Source organism: Perca fluviatilis, chromosome 1, assembly GCF_010015445.1.
Source record: "Perca fluviatilis chromosome 1, GENO_Pfluv_1.0, whole genome shotgun sequence".
NCBI lineage: Eukaryota > Metazoa > Chordata > Actinopteri > Perciformes > Percidae > Perca > Perca fluviatilis.
In genome coordinates, this window is record NC_053112.1 from 16,640,858 (window position 1) to 16,660,179 (window position 19,322).

At 40.0% G+C, this 19,322-nt stretch overlaps 2 protein-coding genes across 2 annotated transcripts; both read left to right on the forward strand.

Moving 5' to 3' along the window:
* cenpk (centromere protein K) lies at positions 1 to 7,199 on the forward strand. Its single transcript, XM_039798120.1, has 10 exons — positions 1 to 133; positions 420 to 512; positions 627 to 677; positions 2,856 to 2,919; positions 3,224 to 3,270; positions 3,381 to 3,463; positions 3,589 to 3,687; positions 3,865 to 4,006; positions 4,133 to 4,186; positions 6,412 to 7,199. The coding sequence occupies exons 1-10, from the start codon at positions 128 to 130 to the stop codon at positions 6,565 to 6,567; spliced, it is 795 nt and encodes a 264-aa protein (XP_039654054.1). The 5' UTR covers positions 1 to 127; the 3' UTR covers positions 6,568 to 7,199.
* Positions 7,200 to 7,649: 450 nt separating this feature from the next.
* On the forward strand, positions 7,650 to 17,077 carry LOC120565299 (stromal membrane-associated protein 1-like). Its single transcript, XM_039810968.1, has 10 exons — positions 7,650 to 7,767; positions 8,188 to 8,321; positions 9,469 to 9,554; positions 10,225 to 10,300; positions 10,433 to 10,495; positions 10,637 to 10,712; positions 12,316 to 12,446; positions 13,402 to 13,618; positions 14,587 to 14,924; positions 16,400 to 17,077. Exons 1-10 carry the CDS (start codon positions 7,650 to 7,652, stop codon positions 16,532 to 16,534), a joined length of 1,374 nt encoding a protein of 457 aa, XP_039666902.1. The 3' UTR covers positions 16,535 to 17,077.
* Positions 17,078 to 19,322: the final 2,245 nt, after the last annotated feature.

Sequence of the window (19,322 nt, forward strand, 5' to 3'; positions counted from 1 at the left end):
TGCTCCTCAGCACTCCCCTCTGTCGCAGACGTTACGTCATCAGTGTTGGCGGTATTTTGAAAAAAGGAGCGTCTGTTGTTTTGACATCACATGCGTTGTTGTTGTCCGAAAACTGTGAAATTTACAAATGATGGTAAGACTGCATGTACTTTAACTAATCCGTATAGTGCAAATGTCTACGCAGTAATGTAAAGTGCGATATTTTCATATTCATTACAGAGAATATCGGCGGTTAACGTAAACTAGCTAAGCTAGCAATTCAACTTTTCGTTAATTCATTACCACGAGCAACAACTTCCCGACAGATGATAAGATATGATGACCCCTGCACTGTGCCAACTTTTTACGTGCTGTACTCCGTATTCATATACATCCATCCAAATTGACACCTTTTTGTCCTTTTGTGTTTCCGTGTTGAGGCTGAAGGCGGCCAGGCAGCAACAGAGCTGTCAGAGGCCGCTCAGAGTGAGCTGATGGACCAGTGTGAGGATCAGTTTGCTCAGCTGGAAAAGGTGAACTCCTCTAGCTACATGTTTTAAACTGACGAGCCAGGCTGTCCTTTCTAACCATGTATTGGATGTGTAGACAAAGTACAAACTGCAGGCTTTTGTCTCTCTGTGTTGCAGCTTCAGAATGAGATTATACTCTTTGATTTCTGCGAGAATCGTCAAGATCAGGTGAGGTGATTTTGTATGTTCATTCCAGGTAGAGCTGGGCAATATATCGATATTATATCTATATCGTGATATGAGACTAGATATCGTTTTAGATTTTGGACATCGTAATATCGTGATATGACATAAGTGTTGTCTTTTCCTGGTTTTAAAGGCTGCATTACAGTAAAGTGATGTCATTTTCTGAACTTACCAGACTGTTGTAACTGTTCTATTATTTTCCTTTACCCACTTAGTCATTATATCCACATTTCTGGTGATTATTTATAAAAAAATCTCATTGTGCAAATATTTTGTGAAAGTACCAATAGTCAACACAAAAATATCGTTGCAGTATATCGAGGTATTTGGTCAAAAATATTGTGATATTTGATTTTCTCCATATCGCCCAGCCCTAGGTACTTTTAAGTTTGTGTGCGATATATTTCCAATGTTACTGATACAACATGGAAAAAGCTTAAATGGGTGTCTCAAAAAGTCTCTTTTGTTGTTTACAGTTTTTGAGGTATCATGGTTACACTATTTAAAAAAAAAAAAAAAAAAAAAAAAAAAAACATTCAAACAAAATGATTTGAAATAAATTGCCAAGAAGACAACACTTTCCACTTCCAAAGTTGTAAATCACTAACAATTATTTCCCAAACTTCATATTCATTAAGGCCTTTATTATAAACTTAATGTACATCAAATGTCTTTACAGAGGCAAGCAAAATTACCTATTTATCTGACGTATCAACAGTCAGTTAGTTTGGACAGCCATAACAAGCTCATCAATTGTAGCTTTAAACCCTCTATTAAGGTAAAACTCCATAAAACCAAACAAGGGATAGCTGTCACAGAGCCATCCCTCAGATGGCAATAACAAGCCAGAATTGTGTTTATAAATGTTAACTAATGTAGCATTTAAAGGTTGTTTCATCTAGTGTTCTTGCATGACACTCAATGCTTTTCAGTCAAATGCATTCCTATAGGTATGACAACATGAAAAGCAAATGCCACCCTGTCTTACTGTGACTCGTACCTCATCTCCTCCAGCCAGAGTTCAGCTGAACCTAACCTGCTCACACAAATTATAATCCCCTCATCTAAACCTTTTCTGTCACTTGAAGTTTAATGTTGACATGAATAAGGAGCTTTACAATCAGCTAGGGCTGGGCGATAGGGAGAAAATCACATATCACGATATTCTTGACCAAATACCTCGATATCGATATTGCGGCGATATTCTAGGGTTGACAATTGGTGCTTTAAAGGTCCCATGACATGGTGCTCTTTAGATGCTTTTATATAGACCTTAGTGGTCCCCTTATACTGTAAATATACTTTCCCGAAATTCAGCCTTGGTGCAGAATTACAGCCACTAGAGCCAGTCCCAAAATGAGCTTTCCTTAGGATGTGCCATTTCTGTGTCTGTAGCTATTGAGGAGGAGAGAGGGGGGGCAAGGTGGAGGGTGGGGGTATGGCCTTGACCAACTGCCACTTTTCTCGTTTGAAAGCCATGATGTCTCTCTCATGGGTGGGCCAAATTCTCTGGGCGGGCAAAGCAGAGAAAGGGGAGGTAACCTTGCTCCTTATGACCTCATAAGGAGAAGATTCCAGATCGGCCCATCTGAGCTTTCATTTTCTCAAAGGCAGAGCAGGATACCCAGGGCTCGGTTTATACCTATCGCCATTTCTAGCCACTGGGGGACCATAGGCAGGCTGGGGGAACTCATATTAATGTTAAAAAACCTCATAAAGTGAAATTTTCATGCCATGGGACCTTTTAACAAAATATCTTCACGCTTAGATTTTAGATAAGTAATCATCAGTAATGTGGACATAATGTCTAAGTGGGGAAAAGGCAAATAATAGAACAGCTAGAACAGTCAGGTAAGTTCAGAAAAGTACATCACTTTACTGTAATGCAGCCTTTAAAACCAGTAGAAGACAACACTTATGTCATATCACGATATTACGATATCCAAAATCTAAGACGATATTTAGTCTCATATCACGATATCGATATAATATCGATATATTGCCCAGCCCTACAATCAGCTAACACAAAAGCATTTTTTCTGGTCACATTTTACAAAATAATGTGACCTAATTTGTTTTTCATTCATAAGGTGTACCATTTGTGTATGGCAATAACTTAACTCAATAACTATGTGTTATGCCTTTTCTTTGCCATAAAAGGCAGTGAATCGACTGATGGCAACAGAAGCTGAACTAAAGCAGTGGCTGACAGTGGAGCCAAAATGTAAGTCCTCTACTCACACTGTGATAGAAGCTGTAACCATAATGTAATAAAAGTATCTGAAGTATGAATACCACAAATCAGTATAACAGTTTTATGCCACAGTTAGTTTAATGTGTGAAACCGGTGCGACAATCATTACTGTTTAAATCAAGATTTCATTTCAGACTTTGTGACTTTATCAAATTGTGATTCCAGTCCTTCAAATCAAATGGAAATGGTTATATCTGCTGTATCTAATGTTTGATAGTACAAAATTTGCATTTTAGAAACACACTTATGTATATATTTATTTTGGTCCATCCAGTGCTGGCATCAAATTCAGAAGTTTTGCTTAAAGCTGGAAAAGAGGAGGTATGTCTGTGTGTCAAATGCAACATTTCAGAATGTGTCTTATTGAAATATCCTTATTTATATGCATTGCTTCATTTATGCAATCCATTTTCCCACTTTGTTTTCCACAGATGCTTAAGCTGTGCTCTGAACTTGAGATGGTTGTTTCATGTCATGAAGCAAAGAGAGACAAACTGAGAGAAACTAAAGAACTGTGAGTATGCAGACTTTCCTCTTTCCTCTTTTGGAAAATGCTTTTCAGAAGTGAATAGAAGATACTTTTTTTCATTTGTTTTGCTCTGTGTATTGTTCTGAAAGTCTTTTTTTCTTTTCTTCTAGTGAGCAGAAGTGGTTGGAGGAGAAGAAACAGGCGCTCATAGCAGCCAATGACCATGTCGATCGACTTCAAATGGAGAAGGGCAAATTACCAGGGCACAGGTGAGCGTCATGGTAAATGCACACTAAACCAGAGGAGTTTAGGTTTGGAGGTGTATCTCCACTGGAGGGCAGCAAAGCACGTGAAGAGTAACATGGCCAGGGGGAAAAATAATGCAGTTCTGCAAAAAGAATGTGAATGTACTCATATTTTGCTGTGTGTGTGTGTTTATTCCACAGTGTATTGCATGACACCAAGGCGAAAATCCAGAAAATGAAGGTCTACCAGGAAAGGTTGATGGAGTGTCTAGGGGACATTCTGGAGAAGCACGTCCCTTGCCCTCATCAGAATGAACCCAGTACAAACAAGAAGAAGAAGAAGGTGCAGTGGCCTGTTCTGTGTTTGATGATTTTTTTCCATGCTTTTGCAGCCTGTTTACACGCAAAACCTGTTCTGTTACCACTCCAGTGCAGCTAACCTTCTTTTATTTATTTTTTTCATTTTCAGAACATTACCCAGGAGTTAGATGAAGACTTGATATCACTTAATGAAATTCTTGAGGTGGGTTTTGATGCACTACGTAACCAGTTTTTTTCCCTTGCTTTTAAATGAAAGCAGTCAATATCTGAAATCAAAAATAATAATCCAAAGATTTGCATTCATGTAATGTGTAAAGTTAGATGTGGAGACTTGAAGCAAAATTATTTTTTTTTGTTATTTTTTGCGATTTGGCAACCCTACAGTTTCCAAGTGCAGTTTATTTCTACACCCCTGTCGTATAATAGACAGCTGTATTGTATGCAGCATGTATTTGTTATGATTACATTAATCGGATCAAAAAGTGGCGAGTCGACAGCTTTGCTAACACAGCCAAACATCAAGCAATGCTTACGATAGATGGGAGGTAAGGTTGTCAATGTACAGAGCCGTTAATTCTTCCAACTCTCTGTGCTGCACATTTATTATAGTCAGGTTGTTCTATACACTGTGTACAGAATTATTAGGCAAGTTGTATTTTTGAGGATTAATTTTATTATTGAACAACTACAGCGCTCACAGTCAATCAGTAATGTTAATAAACCACAATCCTGAATATTTAAAAGAAGTAAAAGTGAGATTTTGGCTTTCTAATGAGAAAATCTATGTGTGCAGAATTATTATGCAGTTAAATGAAAATGTTACCATCTCACTAGTTTTTCATCTGTTAAAGTGAGAATAATCAACAAACAACTCAATTTAAACATTTCTGAAAAAAACAAAAACAAATCAGTGACCAATATAGCCACCCTTCTTTTCAATAACAGTTATAAGCCTTCCATTCATGGAGTCTGTCAGTTTCTTGATCTGTTTATGATCAACTTTTTGTGCAGCAGCCACCACAGCCTCCCATACACTGTTCAGAGAGCTGTACGGTTTTCCTTCAGCGTAAATCTTCCGTTTCAGAAGGGCCCACAAGTTCTCAGTAGGGTTTAGATCAGGTGAGGAAGGGGGCCATCTCATTATTCTGTCATCTTTGAGGCCTTTACTGGCTAGCCACGCAGTGGAGTACTTCGATGCATGTGATGGAGCATTGTCCTGTATAAAAATCATGGTCTTCTTGAAAGATGCAGACTTTTTCCTGTACCACTGCTTGAAGAATGTACCTTCTAAAAAATAGCAGTAGGTTTGGGGGTTCATTTTGACTCCATTTTCAACCCGAAAAGGTCCAACTAGCTCATCTTTAATAATGCCAGCCCATACCATCACCCCACCTCCATCTCGTCTGAGTCGCAGTGGAGCTCTGTGCCCATTACTGATCCAGCCACGGGCCCATCCATCTGGTCCGTCAAGAGTCACTCTCATCTCATCAGTCCATAAAACCTTTTTTTTTTTTTTTTTTTTTGTTGTTTTTGAGCCTTCAACGTATGTTTCTTGTTCAGTGGTGGTCGGATTTCAGCCTTCCTTACCTTGGCCATTTCTCTGAGCACTGAACACCTTGTAATTCTGGGGACTCCAGGTAGGTTGCAGTTCTGGAATATGACAGCACTGGAGGATAATGGGTTCCTGGTAGCTTCACGTTTGATTCTCCTCAAATCTTTGGCAGTTAATTTGCGGGGGGTTTTCTCAACACGTTTCTTGCAACTCTTTTGAGTATTTGCTACAAAATGTTTTGATAGTTCTGTGATCACGCCTCAATATCTTAGCAATTTCAAGAGTGCTGCATCCCTCTGAAAGACTCTTTACAATTTTTGACTTTTCGGAGTCAGTTAAATCTCTTCTTCTGCCCATTTTGCCTGAGGAGAAGAAGCTGCCTAAAAATTATGCTCACCTTGATAGGGTGTTGATGTCCTTAGGCCACACTCTCCCTCATTACACAAACACACATCACCTGAAATGCTTAACTCCAATAAGCATTCAAGTTTATATAGCTTGGAGTTGGAAAAAATGCATAAAAATTATGATATGGTCCAAATACTCATTTGCTTAATAATTCTGCACACAGTGTACATCATTGTCATTGTTTCATTCTCAAACCTTTTTGAAAATACTTTGTTATAATAGTCTGTTTGCCATGGCACATGCCATGTGCACAAAAGCATCCAGTATTTAAGTGTGGGGTGGCACCTTTGTCATCATTTCTCTCCTAGCATTTCTTTCCAGTGTATTGTTAATTAGAGATAGACATACGAACCAAAATCTATTAAACTGTCTCTCTTACTTTATAAGTTGTATCACCTTACACCATAACCTAACTTCAGTCATCCTGCCTTAACCCCTGTCTCCCTCTGTCTGCTGTACCCCCACAGCTGCTCATGAACAAGGTCCTGAATACACCACACGACCCCTACGTGACGATAGACAACACATTCTGGCCCCCGTACGTAGAGATGCTGCTTCGCTACGGCATTGCAGTGAGGCACCATGAGAATAACTTCAAGATCCGCCTGGAAACCTTTTGTTAAGGCAGTGGTGCATTAGGCACCTCAAGCACCACTTATCTACAAGTGTTTCTAATTTGAGTCTGCTGCTTGTATAGTGCTATCATTATGTATATATATGTAAGCTGATTTGAAGAATAACTGATAAAACGTTATGAATGAGAAAGCTATGAACTTGTAATTTCCTTGGGTGTCTTATAAAATGATTATTTTTTTTTTTTCCAGTTAGGCTTCACGTAAGTATTTTTTAATATGTATGTACAAAGTAACCATGGGTCCTTTTTAAAATGTCTGGGAACACCTAAATTTAGGTTTTGAAAGTATTTAAATGTATTAGAAAAACATTTTGACCTTTTTCTAACAAAGCACTGTCAATTTCATGTAATATCATTTTAATATTCAATAGAGTTGAAAGTCTTAATTACATATTTCCTTTCATCCTATTTGCAAAGCTGTTGTCAATGGCCAGGTTTAATCAGCTATGAACAATGCATTGTATTTATAAGTCTTTAAATGAGGTTTCATTTAAAGTTCAAAGTGCTTAAATTGTGACTTTCTGAGCCTTCACATACCCCAGTGGTGTACTGTATGTATGTAGATGTTGTGTATTTGTTTGTTTGTATATATTTTCTTGGTTAATAAATTTGGGAACTGCAGATATGGTGTTCAGGAATTTAGTTTTTACATATTATCAACGTTCATTGATTATCTTCTTATTATTGATGTGATAACCAGTAGGCATCTTCACAGTCAAAAAATCGTAATGGTAGCTGGTAACATTTAGTAGAGATAATGCACTTTTTTTAAACGAAAAGGTGAAACTTTTTTTTTTTCTTCTTTTGAAAAGGTGAAACCATGGGTGAAACTTAAAAATTCCTCTTTGTGCGTCAGATGACGTCAGAACGGTCGTCCAATCCGGTGCATCCGCCGCGTCAGCTTTAGAATTCGTGTGGGCGGAGAGTGGATTCCGGTTCCGGGTGTTTTCATATCCCACTCGGAGGTTTTCATCTCTCTGATTATGGTCTTTTATCAGAAACTTATTTTGATTCACGACTGATTAAAGTAGAATTATTTTTCATTAAGGAAGTCCGACTAAAGCCGTGAGTATGGCGACCCGCTCGGAGAGAGAGAAGGCTCAGAAACTCAATGAGCAGAACCAGGCCATCCTGTCCAAAATGCTGAGAGAGGAAGACAACAAGTACTGCGCCGACTGCGAGGCAAAAGGTGCGACATTTACACTATCGAGAAATGTATTTACCATGTTTACTCAGAATTCGCTGCTAACGCAAATTAATAATGTAGCATATGCTTTGGTTAGCTTAGCTAAGCTAACTCGCTAGTGTGTAGCCTTCTCAGGCTAGTCAGCTGACATATCTTCCCCTAAAGCTAAACTAAGTGGCTAACTAGCAAGCTACAGCTCCCATAGTGCATTTCCCTTAACGCCGCCTTCAGCCCCTCTGTGAGGTTTTGCAAGCGTAGCTATAACTTAAACTGTAGCAGGTTATTCACACGGAACTTGACTCTCGTGTTCATGTTAGGTCACTGGTAAAGAATGCACGGCTTGCGTTTGGCACTTAAAGTACTACAAGATCGTGCATGTTCATATTCAGATCCCAACCTTGTTTTTGTTTTTTGCTTTGTCAGGTCCAAGATGGGCATCCTGGAATCTGGGAGTATTTATCTGCATCCGGTGTGCTGGCATCCACAGGAACCTTGGAGTACACATATCCAGGGTCAAATCAGTCAACCTGGACCAATGGACCTCAGAACAAATCCAGGTACTGTTTTGTTCTTTGTGTACTTTGGTTCAATTACAGAAGAAGATGGCTTTCATCACCTGGGAACTGTATCAGTATGTTGGTGAGACACTATTGCAGATAATATATTTGTTGTATGGGACATGAGGTGATTGATTTCAGCATCCTTTTACCTGGGCATATCTGCCCTCTATTGTAAGCCAGCCTTTCTGTTTTAATGCCTCAGATTCGTGACATTATTGCATTTTTTTCTCCATTGTAAAGGGGTGCACTCAATAACTAAGCACTGCACCTCAATAAACTTGGCTGACTTGCGAGACACGGATTGAAAACTGAATGGTTATATTCTGTGCAGCGGAGGTCACAGAGATCCAAACATTTAGTCCCCACTCCCAGTATGGGTAAAGCTTCAAACATACAGGATCCTTCACTTCCCATAATGCTAATTGATAGGGTCTGTCAGTATGCTACATTTATGTCATTTTGAAGTTACCATAATTACCAGTTTACAACTTGCAAATTAATTAATGTTATTGTTAACTTAAACATCCATGTCATAATTACAACTGGAAAACACTCGTTGGAAATCTCCAATATATGTGACTTGGCTCTTTTTAATACAAAAGTTCCTTTTTGGCTTTCTATTAAAGATTCAAAGGAATACGCCACTGTTTGTTGAAATAGGGCTTATCACGGTCTACCCTGGCTGTAGATAGGTGGGCCAATGCATTTTTTGTCTCAGTGCAAGTAAGTAGGTTGTTTTTTTGTCTTTTGTTGGCTCACTTTTACTCACAACATGCTAACCGGCAACATAGGATTCCATTCACTACGCTAAGCTAACTAGCGGCGGTGCTGCCGGTGTTGCACCAGACTAAAACAATGCATGCACAAAAAATGCGTTGGCACACCTATCTACACCTAGGGGAGACTGTGATAAGCCCTATTTCAACAAACTGTGGCATATCCCTTTAAATCCTCTTTAAACTCAAGCCAAGATAACCCTGATCATCACCAGGGTTATTTTCTCATACATGAGAAAGAAGAAGACATTATACCACTGTTTAAATCACGTGTAAAATTAAATCGAGTGCACCTTGAAATATTTCAGCATGCATATATAAACAGCTTCTGCTTTCTAGTTACCTTTCTGTCCTTACTTTTTTTCCAGAGTATACAGGATATGGGTAACACCAATGCCAGGCGGCTTTATGAGGCCAACCTTCCAGAAGGCTTCAGAAGACCTCAAACAGACCAGTATCCTTCACTATCAGCAGACACCTAAAAGAACTGAAACGTGTTGTACTTTATATACTGAAGCTATTCATTTTTGCTGCCTGTTTTTGGCTGGACTAGCCCTAGGACCTAGAAACTCTGTCGCTCTGTCACTGAGTGATGAAGTTCCGCTATTGGCTGGAGTGAGTGTGATAAAGTCACTGTTGGTGTTTCCCCATTGGCCATTGCCCTTTCAAAATGTATTAGGGTGACACTGGCCTTTACCTCTGCTATCGCTCATCAATTAACTTAGCAGCTAGGGCGTGTGTGCGTGAAGGTTTCAGTTTGGCCATGAATAAATGCTGCAGCTCCTCAAGACCAACATTTGAGGCTGTGGTTCATATTTGTCATAGGGTGAAACCCAGGTCTGGTCTGTTTAAACAAAGTAATATTAATTACACAATAACACTTTAGATGAGTAATCCAGAACAATAATTTGTTGAATATAACATGATTACATTGAAAAGCAGTCATCAATTTTTTTGGTCTCAAACATTACCACTACAGATGAACATTTAATATCTATATTCACATTATAGACACCACTACTGACTATCCCGTTAATAATTTGGCCAGAATTAAGCACATTGACCATACACTGTTCAGCCATATACTGGGTTTTGACCTCTTGTTTTCTTAACTCTGACCTAAGAGCTGTGGAATTCTTCATCAGGGATAAATATGAGAAGAAGAAATACTACAGCAAGAATGTGACCAATGGGAGCAGTGTATGTATCATTTTTGTTATAATGTAAAGCTACATACTTTTAAAAGTAGTGTGCACACTTTTACAGACAAGTGGTTTAAACTGGCAACAGTTTTTCTGTTGTTCATCTTAAGTTTCTTTTTTTTTTCTTCAGCCAAAAGATGGTAAGAAAGAGAGGGAGCCAGACAGAGGGAGCAAGGTGTCATCCTACACCAAAGTAAGTATCTTGCACACATTCCTTTCTGAGTAGAGCTGTATAAACGTGCTTGTCAGCATTGCTATTGTGCGATATGGAGTTTGCCCTACATACTTTATGTATTTTAACTACTTCAGTTCTTTTGTTTTTTTTAAAATAAAGAGTGAAGAGTCCAGGCCAGTTCCCAAAATCAGCCCTGCTAAGACTTCAGAACCCTCTGTGAACCTACTAGGCCTTGGTGAGTGTCTCTGCGCTTCTTGTGTTACTGGAAAATAACAAATCTTCTGAAATGAGCCATATAAATGTGCTGGCTAAGATATTTCTAGAAGCCGGCTAAATATGGTTTCAGCTTGTAATTGTTTTCCTTTTTATTGCCAGTTCTACAGATCTAATAAATGATTGGATGACTATAAACTCATTGAGCCGGGAGTTTGGAGGTTTTATGGGTTTACGGTGCTGTGTAATTTTAGATTACTGATATTTAGTATGTATTTAAGTTTACTGCATATGAGTTGCCTCTAACTCTTGCTTGGTGTAGCATGCTGATGCTGCACCATGTCATGGCTGTGATTGTATACTTTACGTCCCCACAGCAGGGGATAACTGCCCTGAACCGAGACATTGTGGTCCTTCAAGGCGCAGGGCCAAACCATCACTGTCTCCGTTTTGTGTCGTCGCTGTAAACTTGTTGGCTCGATGTGTAATAATGGGCAGCAGACAGACCAATCTCTGATCTGCTATGCTCTCTGTATCAGAACTGTGATGGAGTTTGTCGTTCTTCTTTAAGTTGCTGTTAATGCAAACTAACATTCTCCTGCTGCTCTACATTAATAAAGACTGCGAACCAGTGAACCACTGCAAGGCTTGTTTGTGAGTTAGTCAGAGGAAGCACTAAAGCTGCTGACTCAGTCACAGAGGTTTGCGGTTTGAGTTAACTTCTTGTTTTTTACCTCTAGATTTGGATCTTTTTTCATTCTTTAACTATTACAAGGGGTAAACAGTAGAACAATATTCACTGAATTGGTTAGATAGGACAGGCCAGTTTGACACATGAAAGGAGACAACACCTGATCAGTTGCTCACGACACAAGTATACCAGCTGTATGGAAACGGTTTCCTAATGGGTCCAGTGCTGGATCAATGGCAGCAGGTCTTACAAGGGGCAGTTATGTGGATATTTCTGTCTTGATGTACAGGCAGTTGTGCTTCAATTTAAAATGTGTCGTTTCTCATGGTCAAATGTTGGAATAGAACTACAGGTGATTATCTATTCATTTGTATACTTGTCCATCTATCTTGTCAATTAGATAGCGCCGACAGTAGTGAGTGACTGTGGATCGATACCTAGGAATAATGTGTGATATCACTTCATTAGAGCAATTTCATTTACAGGTTGAAGTAAGATGACATGTTTATGCTACTGATTGACTTGGAGGGCCGTTGCATTATTAGGATGGCATGTTTACTGTTGTTTTAGTTTTGTGGCCAGTGAGCTAATGAGGGTAAGCTGATACATTTTTAATTGTACTAACCGTTATGCATACTGTGCGGGCAGTTCCGCAGCTGTGGGAGGGCATTGCAGTTAAATAAATACTAAGACAACACATATTCTCACATTAGCAAACATCAGCTGTGTTTGTTCCACACCACATTTCACAGCAATTACATATTGTATTTGTGTGTTATTTATGATCTTTTATAAGTTGTTAGTGAATTCAGGCAGAATCTCATTGGTAAGCCATCAGTGAGTTATGCTGTTTTGTGTTAAAATAGTCTCACAGTTTTTGCTCTCTTAAGCTTATATTGCAACTGTAAAAACAGGTTTTACCTTTCTGTCACAGACGTACCGGCAGCTGCATCAACTAATAATGGTAGCACGAGCACAAGCCAGAACGACAATGACCTGGATATATTCGGCCCTATGGTATCCAACCCTCTCCCCGTGTCCTCATCCGCACCTCAGTTTTCTCAGGTAAAATCCAGCAACAATTCCCCAGTCTAGATTTAGTGCTATTTTTCTGAATATTGCTCAGGAGAGCTTAACTGTCTAGATGCAAAGCTGAAAATAACTGTGCAGTAGAAAATAAAAAGTCAAATGATAACTACCAGCATCAATAGCCCACAAGACAGCAACACCAATACTCAGAGACTGTAAAAGAGGGCCAGACAGAACGCAGCTAATGAGGCAATCATTTGGCTAAACATTTAAATAGGGCAGCAACCAATGAAAATATATATATATATATATATATATATATATATATACATACATACATACATACATACATACACACACACACACACACACACACACACACACACACACACACACACACACACACACACACACACACACACACACACACACACACACACAACACACACAACATTAGTGGTTCATTCATTAGTTATTATTTTTGTTTAATCATTCCGACCAATATAAACCCAGAGATGGAAACCATTACACAAAATGTGTGTTATTCAGAGTATATATCACCTGTGGTGTATACCACAAATGATATATACTCTGTGGCTGATATATACTCTGTGGCACAGTGAGTAGTAATGGTACAATGACTTGTTGTTAGATCTAGGGAGTTTAATTACTACCAATCCCAATGGCTGTACACAACTGAAATACTGTATGAGCCATTGTTATGCAGGGCAGGCAATTATCACTCAAATGGATAAACACGGAAACCATCCTGTCAAATTTGGCAAACAACAGCTGATGGCTGTTCGCCAGCATGACATCCAGGTCATAAACTTTAATTAAATGTAATTTAATTTAACTATGGAGCCTTTGTTGGTGATCATTTGTTGGTTAATTTGAAACCTGTTGTATCAGGACAGCACCCAGGGAGTGCACCAGGAACCAGCAGATGTACAAGGACTATACAGGGACTAAAAACTTTTCCTCCTGTCAGGTGAGCTCCAGTAACTCGGCCAGCACTCCGACACAAGCTCCAGTAGTAGGAGGCCCGGTGGGAGGGGCCAGCTCGGGGTCAGGGCAGGGAGACCTGGACTTGTTCAGTGACAGCAGTAGCAGCACTAAAACTGAAGACATTGCCAAGAAGCCCCTGTCCAAGGACTCCATCCTCTCCCTGTATGGAACCAACAGCATGTCCCAACAGGCCCCTGCTGGTAATAATGGCAAATACCACCTAAGGCATTTTTTTGCATTGTAATGTCTTATTTATGAGATATAATACATTTCTTATTTTTAAAGTTATTTATGTTACTTGGGATATTGTAATGTCTTTTACTAACCCTTTTTATTCAACAAAAGAAGTCAAAGTTCTCAACTGTTAAATATTATCTTAACATAAGCAGCCAAACAAGAACTTTGCCTAAAATTGGCTGCAATTAAAAGATTGATTTTAAATTAAGAGCTGTCTGGTCAAAGAATAAGTAAGAAAGAAAAATTGCAAATCTGGCTAAACATGTGATTCCAGCTTTTGGTACTTGACAGAGGTGGTTTGATAGCCAGCCCTAACTCCATTGTGTATAAACGTTTATTAACCCGCCTAAAATTCATAGAAAAAAAGATGCTTCTCTTTATAACTACCGACCTTTGCCTAAAAAACATAACATTTTTGAGCTTTCTTCAGTATCCAAGTAATCCAGTGGTAGCTGTTTGTACAGACATGGGTACACTGCAAACAATAACTGCTTATAGCTAATACGGCATACTTTCAGTGGTGCAAGTTTGCCAAAATGTAAACCGATATCAGCAACGAAAAAACGGGCCTCAAGTTGTAGCCCACAACTAGAGGCTCGAGTAACATTTTCCTCTTCAAGGTAATGCTAGGCTCTATGGATGTGGTGAACTCAATCCACAAGGTGCAAGTAGATACTTGCTTGTTTGTCCCAATACAGTCTCCCAGAATGTTTGTAACTTCATAGTCTGATTAACAGGCTCCTTAAACAAACATTTAACGTGAATGTGGTGTATATGGATCGGTCTGGCCAGAGGATCCCAGTTAAGGCCAAAGTGGGAGATAATGTCATGTATTGAAGTTTAGTTCTAGTCTCATAATAAAATAAAAGACATACATATTTGTATCCATAACATTCTTCCCTCTGCTTTGCATGTCTTCTTCCCCCCTCAGCTGGCATGTTCATGGGCCCCTCCCAGATGCCGTTTCCTGTCCAGGCCACTGGTGGCTATCAGGCCTTCCCTGGCATGGGCGCGGCCATGCCGCCTACAACCGTCATGGGTGCCATGATGGCTCAGAGCGGGGCAGCCATGATGGGGCCCAGTCAGGGCATGATGGTTGGCATGACGATGCCTAATGGGTTCATGGGGAATGCGCCAGCCACTGGTGTGATGGGCATGGCACCGAGGATGATGGGACCACAGGGTGGTGCATTGCCTGCGGGCATGGTGCCTGCTCAGGGCATGTACGCCATCCAGCCTGGGCAGCAGGCTCAGTGGAACATGGGTCAGGTATGGAGAGTTATCAAGCTACTGTATGTTAACTATTGCAGCATTGGAAGAGGTTATTTTTTTTTTTTTGGGTTGTGTTCATGTGTGTCAGGTGTGATTAGTTTCACATGTGACCACACCCAGCTATGATGATGCAATTGCAAAAACAAAACGGTGCATTGTGAAGTGTGTTACAGTACAGGGTGTGGACAGAGCATACAGCAGTCACCAAATGGCAGCACAAGCAGGGCTTTCAAAGGTGGCCAAATAAAGGACTGTCTAAACAGCCAGATTGCATACTAAAAACCTAATTTTGAGTGTGCTGTTAATAGAATTCCACAGTTTTTTTCTTTTGTGCATTTCGTTGTGGGTTAACAGTATATCCCACAACGAAATGCACAAAATAAAAAAGTGTGGCAACGAAGTAGCACCAGGAACACCATAGAAAACTAAAGAGAGGGGTCGGTCTCTTTGTGAAGTTCAATTTCTAGTGGCCTTTTAAAGTGGCAGTTTGACTAAAGTGTTGTATCATTTCCTGTTTGTATAAAACCGTTAAGTATGATGATTTTGTGTATACTAACTACAAAAACGGTATACTATAAGGACCATTGCATAGTAAATAATGCATCAGTTTGTGTGTAGTGTGGAATTTGGACGCAGCAAGGGTGTAGAGCGGCAATAATCTATTCCTGACTTCCAGAGGAAAGAAAGGAGACACCAAAGCAAGCCAGTAAAGATTTAAGTATAATAATAATAATAATTTTAATAATAATAATAACTTATGTTTATATAGCGCCTTTCAAGAGACCCAAGGACACTTTACAGAATGACTGTGGCTAAGCTAAAGGAGGTTGTAGGCTGTGGTAAATAGGTGGTGTTTCAGGAGCTTTTAAATGTCCAGGGATGTAGCATTTCAGATATCTGCAGGGAGTGTGTTCCAGAGGGATGGGGCTGCAACACTAAAGGCTTTGTCTCCGAAGGTACAGAGTCTGGTGTGGGAAATGGAGAGCAGGCCAGCAGTTTTCAGGGTGGGGTGTATGGATGGAGGAGGTCGGAGAGGTACTGTGGGGCCAGGGCATGGAGGGATTTGTAGGGGAGAAGGAGGATTTTATTATTATGTGATGCAGGACTTAATTAGGAGCCAGTGAAGGTGGATGAGGGTTGGGGTGATGTGCTGCCAGGTCTTGGTGTGAGAGGACATACAACAGAGTTTTGGACATACTGGAGCCTGTCTAGGGTTTGGCTGGGGACCCCAGACAGGACTCCATTGCAGTAGTCCAAACGGGAGGTTATGAAAGCATGAATGAGGGTTTCTGTGTATAAATTAAAGTTTCTGTGCTTTCCAAGTGTAGTGAGGAGGGAGTGCAGGAGGAGCTTTGGTTTAACCTCACTTTTGACTGCACATTTTTAGAAGCATAGTTTTAAGTTAAATATTACAAGTTTCTAACCCTGATGTTTTGCTTAAGTTTTAATACAGATCTCTCTTACATCCTCAGGTGAATCAGCAGATGTCAGGGTTGACTCTGAACGGTGCAGGTGGCCAGATGGCCTTCGGTCAGCCTCCGTCAGCTGTGGGTGGGTGGGCCCCCACTGGATCTGGCCAGACTCTGAGCACACAGCTATGGAAGTGAGCCTTTGAGAGGGTTGATGGTCGGGCAGAGTGAGAGTCGAGGTTGCAAGAAAGTGCAAAATATATCTTGTGCTTCTCTGCATTTCACTATGAACTGATGCCCAATTCCGTCGCGGACCAGCCTTCAGAACATGAAATTGTATATCCTTTTTCCTTCTCCCTTTCTCTGTCTCTCTTTCTCTCTATTGTGTGAGTGAATTGGGAGTCATGCAGGATTACAGCCTGGCAGTTTCTGCCTGTCGTATGGTTTTTGATCATAACTTTTATTTTCCTTTTTTGGAAAAAAAATACAAGGAAATAACAGTCCCAACAAAAATGATATCGACATATCAGAAAAGCTGCAGGACCAGTTACACAAGCTTTTATTGTATCACTGTATCATTATAAGAATATAGAACATTTAAATGAATAGTATTTAACGGGAGAAGATATGACTTTCCAGTCTGTCAGTACTGCTCCCAAGTGTACAGCGCTGTATAACCTTCTTTTAAAGTACTTGTGGTTCCCCTATAAAATTAAAGTGATAATAAATGACTTCCTTTGATGCGTCTTCTGTGATTCATGTTTAAAGGCTTGAAATAGGGGAAATTTTAGGTTTGGCGTTAGACTGATTAAAGGTCATTGGAAGGCTCTGACGCACCAACCTGACGGCCGACCGTCGGCAGAAAACGCAGTCGGCTCCCCGAGGTTAAAAAAGTGCCTCGGAACACACCGAAGCGACGGCGACTTGAGCGTACGTTCTGCACGTACGAGAGACGTCATACGTCTCCATTACGGCAGGTGAATGGATGGAAATGACGAACGCGTCACGTGAGTCCGGCTTTTCCCAAATTTCAAAGCCGACCATACTTGCGGCTTGTTAGGAGTACGAGCTCGTACTTTACAAAAATAGTTCACCTAAACGTGTTTGTGAAAACATTTTAAGCGAGAAATGGGCCACGCAGCAAGGGCTAGCACTCCACCAATCAGATTGGCCATTGAGTCTGACTGCCCACTGGCCGATTCACTATGTCAAATCGGCCCAAATTAAAGAGGACAGCTCCTCCGACTGACGACTGCACGGAACACACCGAACAGACTCGAGTCACCAACCTCGCCAGACTGTCCGACGGGCGATAATCGGGATGGTGCGTCAGCGCCTTTAAACGTGTTGGCAATTTTTATGTTATAATGTAAAGTTATTTGCATGTTTGTGTCAACCACAACAAACTGAACAGAGGAAATGATTACCATGTTTATTTTAATTATACAGTAAGTGTAATGTATAACGCTTAACCTTGGCTGTAATTTAGACAAAGTGTTTGTGCAGTCAGTGTTTTCGGGGAGAAGGTAGTTCATACCATTGTGGGCTTCATTCAGTGTGAGTCCTGGGATGGAAGAAAATATACCTGCAGGGACACAATCACATGTATCTCCTATACTCGCCTAAAATCTGATCCAGGTTTCTACTGAGGCACTGAAACTAACTAACAGTGATTCACACTGAATTTTGTATATTAGAAATCTAAATAACAGATCCATTGTTAAACAGGAACAATGGGTAGGAGCTGTTCCTCTTCTTCAGATCAAAACATCCGCTTTTGGAAAATAGTGGGGGGAAAAAAAGTTGCTTTCCCTAAATATTTTTTAAACTTGCAGGATGCAGAAGGTATTGGTTTATGAAAAAGGTCTATAGATAACAAAATATAATTGTGAGAACAAATGCGCAAAGAAGTGAAAACAACATGAAAGGAACTGTCTAAATTTGACATTGGGCCTCAAGGAGAGCCTCATTCAGAACTCCAGAACAAAATACTTCCGTTTTAATATTTAGAAGATCGAGATGGAAAAAGTTGTCAAATGTGCAGCTTACAAAGGTTTATTCGTCGACTCGCTGTTCACATTCATGTAGTTTTTATGCCTGGGATAGCCCATTAGTTCTCCTGCCCTCTAGATGGTGGTATTGTTGCATGGAAACTGTTCGCATGAACATGTTCACACAGACTTGTTTTGCAGAACTTGCTTTTTAAAAGGTTTAGTGCGCCCAAACTGCAACCCGACGCCACAAACCATCAAAGATAGTCGCTGTAGGCAGTACTCGTAAACCTGAGAAGGTTTTCTGCTGTGTCACTCTTGTCTGCCTTTAGAGAACAGAGTGAAAGAAACTTACTTTTTAGGGTCAGAGTTGCTTGTTCTTTGTGTACTTACTATCGTTGTTGCCCTTGCTAGCAAAGCCAAAACAATTAGCCTGTCAAACAAGCTTGATGTTTTTGCAAGGCAAAGCAATAGATCACCATATGTAAACATCCACATCATGCAAAACATATAGAAAGAAGACCTCCCAATTCAGTCTGTGTGCTAACATTTGTTGAGTCAGCTTTTGTGCTATAAACAAAAGATTATCAACTACAAATAATATATTTTAAATATAGTGGTCCTCAAGTGTCTACAAAAATATTTGCTAGATGTTTCCATCAAACTGACACATAAGCAAAGTATGAATTGCCTAAATATTGAGAAAGTGAGTCTGCTGATTTATGATGTTCACTTTGAAAGTGCTGATTTCAGATATGATAAATGGCTGTGTGGTTTTGGCTATAAAAGGTGCAGCAATTGTCTTTTTCTATTGGTTTGCAAATTAGTCTCTCTCTCTCTCTCTCTCTCTCTCTCTCTCTGTCTATCTGTCTATCTGTCTAGTTATTAGACGTAGTCTCTCTTGTTAAAACGCTCATTCTTTAATATACAGGAAGCCAGCACATGGTGGCAGTAGTGTATTACCTTTTGTAAGAAAAGGGAGTTGCTCAGTTCAG

What these genes read in the sequence shown, in the direction of transcription:
- LOC120565299 (XM_039810968.1), top strand. Translation starts at nt 7,650, where the DNA reads ATGGCGACCCGCTCGGAGAGAGAGAAGGCTCAGAAACTCAATGAGCAG. An exon ending in GGACCTCAGAACAAATCCAG is followed by an intron (nt 8,322 to 9,468) that starts GTACTGTTTTGT and finishes CTTTTTTTCCAG; the next exon opens with AGTATACAGGATATGGGTAA. An exon ending in AGAAGACCTCAAACAGACCA is followed by an intron (nt 9,555 to 10,224) that starts GTATCCTTCACT and finishes CTCTGACCTAAG; the next exon opens with AGCTGTGGAATTCTTCATCA.
- cenpk (XM_039798120.1), top strand. An exon ending in AGTTTGCTCAGCTGGAAAAG is followed by an intron (nt 513 to 626) that starts GTGAACTCCTCT and finishes TCTGTGTTGCAG; the next exon opens with CTTCAGAATGAGATTATACT. An exon ending in GCTGACAGTGGAGCCAAAAT is followed by an intron (nt 2,920 to 3,223) that starts GTAAGTCCTCTA and finishes TGGTCCATCCAG; the next exon opens with TGCTGGCATCAAATTCAGAA.